This window comes from Tupaia chinensis, unplaced genomic scaffold (assembly GCF_000334495.1).
Source record: "Tupaia chinensis unplaced genomic scaffold, TupChi_1.0 Scaffold144276_1, whole genome shotgun sequence".
Lineage (NCBI taxonomy): Eukaryota > Metazoa > Chordata > Mammalia > Scandentia > Tupaiidae > Tupaia > Tupaia belangeri.
Window position 1 is genome coordinate 441,336 of NW_006204133.1, and position 7,395 is coordinate 448,730.

The window sequence follows — 7,395 nt, forward strand, 5'->3', positions numbered from 1 at the left end:
TTTTTTTTTTTTTGCTATAGGGCGCGTGCACTCGCCAGACAGACAGAGACATAGAGACAGAAAGCGAGAAATCACCACCCCGGGGGATGGTCACGCTGCAATCCCTTCTCCATTCTCCTCTCGGGATCTTGGGCACGCACGCACACGCACCTGGCGTGAGTTTTAAGCCACCAGGTCCGGGATGCGAACCGCGGTGGACTACGTGGGAGTCCAGCGACATAGCCATTACGCTAACTGCTGGTTCCCTGGCCCCAATTTTGTCATTATTTTTAATAGAGAGAGGGAGAGAAAATGAGAAAGAAAGCCCCCAAATCTGGAACTCGAACCATGGTCAGCCATGTGGGAGTCCAGCTCCTCGACCACCATGCCACTTGCTGGCCCTTTGATCCCAATTTTGACGTTTTGCCTTTAAAAATTATTGGGTCATCAGGAAAGTCATGAGTGTTTTTGCACAGAAAAACTTAGGAAAATATATCATGACTTTCTCGCAACCATCTAATATTTTTGCTCTAGGTTTTTTGGTAGCTCTATTAACAGAATTAAGTGAATTCTACTCCTAACTGCCAAGAGTTTTTAAGTTATAAGTGAGCATTAATGTTTTCAAAGACTTTTCCTACATTGATTGTGGTGATGCGGCCTTGCTCATCTCTGCAACCTCAGGTCTAAGTACTTCACTCTCTCTCTCTGACCACGCTTCCACACAGGCGCCTTCAGATTCCTCAAGTCACCCTTGCCCTGTCACTTACCTCTCCCTCGGGAGCCAGGGCCACTTGGACTGCAGTCGTAGAGCCGGAGGATCCGTGTGATATCCGAGGCACTCAGGTTCCATCTCTGGCCAATGTGGACACTCGGAGCCCAGAGCGGTATGATTGTGGGCAGCCCACGCCGGCTGAAGGCAAGCCTAGAACCAGCAGGAAGGGTCCCGAGTCCAGATCCCAGCCAGGAATAGAGGGCAGCAGGGAGGAGAAGGGAGGGAAAGGAAAAGGGGTCCTCACCTCCCATAGTGCATCACCGATGAGTAGTCATAGGGTGACAACATGTTGCTGCTCCGAGACTTGATGAAGTTGATCTCAAAGCCTTAAAACACACACATGGGACCAGCAGTTGGCGTAATGGCTGTGTCGCTGGACTCTCATGTAGTCGACCGTGGTTCAAGTCCCAGACCCGGTGGCTTAAGCTCAAGCCGGGCATGTGTGCATGCTTGCCCAAGATCCCGAGAGGAGAATGGAGGAAAAGGGATTGTGGTGTGGTCATCCCCACCCCCGGGGGGGGTGATTTCTCGCTTTCTGTCTATCTCTCTGGCAAGCACATGTGCCCTATAGCAGAAACCACACACACACACACACACACAGCCACTTGGAGGGGTGTAAAGAGGGTTGGCCAGAGCATGCAGGCAAGGAATTGGGGTGGGGGTTTCTAGAATTGTCTGATCTGCGTGTGCTGAAGGGGCTAAGCCACAGGCAAGTGTGCTGCTTCCTGTCCTGCTCCCCATCTGCTGCACACCTCCCTGCCCTGCTCGCCCTAACCCCGGGCACCCTCCACCTTCCTGGGGCCGTAGCAGCCCCTTCCATGAAGCACATCAACCTTTCGATGCCTTTATATCCCGCCAGCTGCCTGGAATATTTGCTCCTCGAGAACACTCGTTTCCTACTTTTAAGCCCTTATTAGGGACAACAGGTGGCATCGCGGTTAAGGTGATGGACCCCCACATAATTAATCACGGTTTGAGTCCCAGACCTAGTGACTTGAAACTCACGCTGGGGGCATTTGTGCCCCAAATCCTACGAGAATGGAGAAGGCATTGAGACATGGCCATCCACGCTGGGAGGGCGATTTATCACTTTGTCTCTCTGGCTCTCTGGTGAGTGCATGCACCCTATAGCAAAAATCCCTCAAAAATAAACTATTACTTCACTTTATTATTATTCTTGGTCAGAGTATGCATGCATTTTTCAAAGAGGGAGAAGGGTAAAGTACCCCACAACAGGGCATGGCCACACTACAATCCCTTTTCGTCCATTTCTCCATCCTGTCCCCTGTCAGGATTTTAGGCACACATACATACCTGGCACGTCTGCCAAGCCACCAGGGCCAGGACTTGACTGTTCAGTTGGCCACATGGGATCTGGCCCCCTAAACCGGCCCCTAAACATCTATAGGCAATATGTTCATCTGGGTCAAAAGCCAGCTATGAGCAGGTATAGAGCGAGTGCCCTACTCCTTCGAGGTCCCATCTCCCGGCCTCACCACCATTCCTGACTATATATGCACAGAACAAAGCAGGAATAAACTAAATACAAGGAGAGTCATTTTTCTCCATTTTTTAAAAGAGATTTTCACTATAGGACACTCATGCTCACCAAAGAAACAGACAGAAAGCTGAAAGTCACCTCCCAGGGGGATGGCCACACCACAATCCCTTCTCCTTTATTCTCCTCTCAGGATTTTGGGCATCCACACACACACGCCCGGAGGTGTGAGTTTTAAGCAGCCAGGACTCAAACCACGGTCAGCTACTTGGGAGTCCAGCGACGTCACCATTACGCCATCTGCCGGCCCCAGCCTTCTCCGTTCTTAAGAGGAACCGCATTGCTTCTGCATTAGGGTAGCTGCTGTGGAACCCACTTTCCTATTGGGATAACAGCCCTGGAGTTTATTACCGTTGTTCCCCAGTTCATTCATTCCTTACAAAAACTAATAAAGAAATTAAAAACCACTAGTGGGGTGAGCAGATGGCGTAGCGGTTACGTTGCTGGACTCCCAGATGGTGGACCACAATTCGAGTCCCAGACCTGGTGCATACCCAAGATCCCAAGAAGAGAATGGAGAAGGGACTGCAGTGTGGCCATCCCCCACCTCCGGGGGTGTGTGTGTGTGTGTGTGTGATTTCTTACTTTCTCTCTTGCTGCCTCTCTCTCTCCAGCAAGTGCACATGCCCTAAAATAAATACATAAATAAATAAAACATTGGTAACCCCATCACCTAGATGTAATTTTTAAAAAGAGATCTCAGGGTATCCTTTTATTTTTTAATAATACTTGAAATTGTTTTATCATATCACTAATCTTTTAAAACATTATATATATATGGCTCCTTGACATCCTTTTATGTGGCTATAAGTTAGAGTAACCATTATACTAAGGTTGAGTATTTAGACTGCTTCCAATTTTTTGCCACCATAAATAATAATAAATATTTGAGTACATAATAATCATTGCTACATATATCTGTCTGATATTCTGATGTTTTCTTAAATAATTCCTAGGGAAAAAACTTTACTTCTGACAACTTAAATGTCAAATAGTTTTTCGGGACATTTTGCTAATTTATATCCCATTAGCAATATTTTTGCCAATATCTGATATTATCATTTTAAAAAAATGTTTGATTCCTTTGATTAATAGGGAGGGCTGAAGTTTATTCATATTTACTAAGCATTTCTTCTGTGGTCGGTAAAACTCTAATAAATATAGAAGTCTCCTAAAATTGTTCAGGAAGTTACAGACATGTGTGCATATACAACACATGCATTTTTCTGAGAAATATTGAGTCACTAGGAAAGTCATGACACATTTTTGCATAGAAAAATATGTCATGACTTTTCCAATGACTCAATAGTTATACCAAAATGGTTAGTCACTAAGCAGTGGCTAGTGTTAAGTTTCTTCCCTGCTCTCCCACAGAGTGCAAGTGTGTATGTGTGTGCATGTGCATGCATGCATGTGGACATATATTCTGATGGAAATAATTTTTTAATTTGTCTCTTAATAATATTTGCAGTCCCTTTTACTGTAGAAGTTTTCAACTTCAAAAAAAAAATTTTTTTTTTATTGCCAGAGAGCACACGTGCTTCCCAGAGACAGAAACATAACAGTGGGAGAAGGCATCCCTCAATGAGTCATGGCCATAATGCAATCCCTTCTCCTTCATTTCTCCATCCTGTTCAGATTTTAGGAACATGCACACGTTTTTCAAGCTGCTGAAGTAAGGATTTGAACTGTGGATGACCATGTGGGATTCAGCTCCCTTAACCACTGTTCCACGGGTCTGGCCCAGTTTTCAACTCTTACATGTTATGAGTAATATACCTGGAGCCAGCAGGTGATGTTGTGGTTAAGGTGCTGGATTCCCACATGTCCAACAGCAGTTCAAGCCCCAGGTCCAGGAACTTGAAAATCACACAGGCACGTGTGCATGCATGCCCAAAACCTAAGAGGAGAATGGAGAAGAAGGAACTGCAGCATGACCACCCTCCCTGAGGGGATGTTGTGTTATTTTCCTTCTATCTGTCCTTCTCCAGTTGGCACATGTACCCTATGGCAAAAACCTAAAAAATTTAATAATATAATAATACACCTTCAGGACCAGACAGTGGCACAGTGGTAATGGAACTGGATCCAGATATTCCTGGGTTTGCATCCCGTGATTTCTCTAGTCATGCCGTACCCATGATACAAATGGCTGAGGCTTGGGGTAGATCCTGGTGTGAACACCCTGATGGAAGTGCCTGTCTCTCTTGTGCAATAAACAAACTTTAAAAAAAAAAAAAGACCCACTTTTTCCTGTGTCATTTCTTTCACTGTTTCTATGCTTATAAACTCCTTCCCATGTTTCTCTAAATACATATTTACTAACATTTCTCCTAGTTTCTTATGCTATTTTAACTTTTTTAATTCCTATTGAACTTTAATTCTTCTAGAATTTATTTTGGCATAAATTTAGAGGGAATTTCAACTTTCCTTTGTTTCAGATGGTTAACTATTCTAACAGTAAACTCTTCCTTCACTGATTAATGATTAGTGATTCTTACACGTATCAAGGTCTGCTTCTATTTCATTGGTCTACCTGTTGGAACTACAATGTCTTAAGACAGTAATAATTTTCTTTGTATTGACAAACATCTGCTCATTATATTTTTAAAAGTTTCTTCACTATTTAACATTAGTTATAAATCACTCTTTCTAGATATTGCACCGCCCTCTTTCTCAGTTTTTGAAAAAGAAAAATCTGGGACCAGCAGATGGTGTAATGGTTACGTTGCTGGACTCCCACGTAGTTGATCGTGGTTCAATTCCTGGACCCAGCAGCTTAAAAACTCATGCTGGAGCACGTGTGTGTGTGTGCCCAAAATCCCAAACGGAGAATGGAAGAGAAGGGACTGCAATGAGGTCATCCCCCCAAGGGGTAATTTCTCTCTCTGGTGAGAGCATGCGCCCTATAGCAAAAATCTGTCTCTAAAAAATGTCCTTTGAGATTTTGACTGAAATTAAACTTGTAAATGAGTCTAGGAAAAACTTACAGCAGATGCTGTCTTATACAGTTACACAGAAAACAACTTTCCAGTTAAGTCTTATTAGTTTTTCTCCGTATCAGTCCTGCAAAAAGTTACTGATTTTTAAACATTCATCCCATTATCATGTGTCCCACTATTTTTTAAAATAGATTCTAAAAGTTTTTCAGTGAGTTCCTGAGGGGATTACCGCTCCCCCACACACACACCAAAACAGTTTTATTTTTCCTAATAAAATATGTGTATTTAGGGGCTAGATGGTAGTGCAGGGGTAAAACTGTGACACTTCTGCGAGGCTGACTCACGTGAGAAGGCTCAGGTGAGTTTGCACCTGGAGACCCTCCTGACTACAGTGGGCAAGTACAGTGTAGCCCAGATCCAGGGCTGGGTGAAGCCAGGAGTGGATCAGTGTCAATACCCTGTTAGGGATGCTATCTGTCTCTGTCTCTCACTCATGGAAGAAAATGAATACTTAATTTTTTAAAAAGAATCTTTCTTAAAAAAATACACACATGGGACCAGCAGTTGGCGTAATGGCTGTGTCGCTGGACTCTCATGTAGTCGACCGTGGTTCAAGTCCCAGACCCGGTGGCTTAAGCTCAAGCCGGGCATGTGTGCATGCTTGCCCAAGATCCCGAGAGGAGAATGGAGGAAAAGGGATTGTGGTGTGGTCATCCCCACCCCCGGGGGGGGTGATTTCTCGCTTTCTGTCTATCTCTCTGGCAAGCACATGTGCCCTATAGCAGACACCACACACACACACACACACACAGCCACTTGGAGGGGTGTAAAGAGGGTTGGCCAGAGCATGCAGGCAAGGAATTGGGGTGGGGGTTTCTAGAATTGTCTGATCTGCGTGTGCTGAAGGGGCTAAGCCACAGGCAAGTGTGCTGCTTCCTGTCCTGCTCCCCATCTGCTGCACACCTCCCTGCCCTGCTCGCCCTAACCCCGGGCACCCTCCACCTTCCTGGGGCCGTAGCAGCCCCTTCCATGAAGCACATCAACCTTTCGATGCCTTTATATCCCGCCAGCTGCCTGGAATATTTGCTCCTCGAGAACACTCGTTTCCTACTTTTAAGCCCTTATTAGGGACAACAGGTGGCATCGCGGTTAAGGTGATGGACCCCCACATAATTAATCACGGTTTGAGTCCCAGACCTAGTGACTTGAAACTCACGCTGGGGGCATTTGTGCCCCAAATCCTACGAGAATGGAGAAGGCATTGAGACATGGCCATCCACGCTGGGAGGGCGATTTATCACTTTGTCTCTCTGGCTCTCTGGTGAGTGCATGCACCCTATAGCAAAAATCCCTCAAAAATAAACTATTACTTCACTTTATTATTATTCTTGGTCAGAGTATGCATGCATTTTTCAAAGAGGGAGAAGGGTAAAGTACCCCACAACAGGGCATGGCCACACTACAATCCCTTTTCGTCCATTTCTCCATCCTGTCCCCTGTCAGGATTTTAGGCACACATACATACCTGGCACGTCTGCCAAGCCACCAGGGCCAGGACTTGACTGTTCAGTTGGCCACATGGGATCTGGCCCCCTAAACCGGCCCCTAAACATCTATAGGCAATATGTTCATCTGGGTCAAAAGCCAGCAATGAGCAGGTATAGAGCGAGTGCCCTACTCCTTCGAGGTCCCATCTCCCGGCCTCACCACCATTCCTGACTATATATGCACAGAACAAAGCAGGAATAAACTAAATACAAGGAGAGTCATTTTTCTCCATTTTTTAAAAGAGATTTTCACTATAGGACACTCATGCTCACCAAAGAAACAGACAGAAAGCTGAAAGTCACCTCCCAGGGGGATGGCCACACCACAATCCCTTCTCCTTTATTCTCCTCTCAGGATTTTGGGCATCCACACACACACGCCCGGAGGTGTGAGTTTTAAGCAGCCAGGACTCAAACCACGGTCAGCTACTTGGGAGTCCAGCGACGTCACCATTACGCCATCTGCCGGCCCCAGCCTTCTCCGTTCTTAAGAGGAACCGCATTGCTTCTGCATTAGGGTAGCTGCTGTGGAACCCACTTTCCTATTGGGATAACAGCCCTGGAGTTTATTACCGTTGTTCCCCAGTTCATTCATTC

General features: G+C 45.6%; 1 protein-coding gene across 1 annotated transcript in view; it reads right to left on the reverse strand.

The window, feature by feature from the left end:
- Window positions 1-7,395, reverse strand: part of ASTL (astacin like metalloendopeptidase) — a 24,000-nt gene that overhangs the window by 8,706 nt on the left and 7,899 nt on the right. The window contains exons 7-8 of the mRNA XM_006166550.1: window positions 996-1,077; window positions 747-901 (exon numbers count right to left, since the gene is read on the reverse strand). Of these exons, the coding sequence (XP_006166612.1) occupies window positions 747-901; window positions 996-1,077 (237 nt within the window). The remainder of the gene's footprint in view (window positions 1-746; window positions 902-995; window positions 1,078-7,395) is intronic.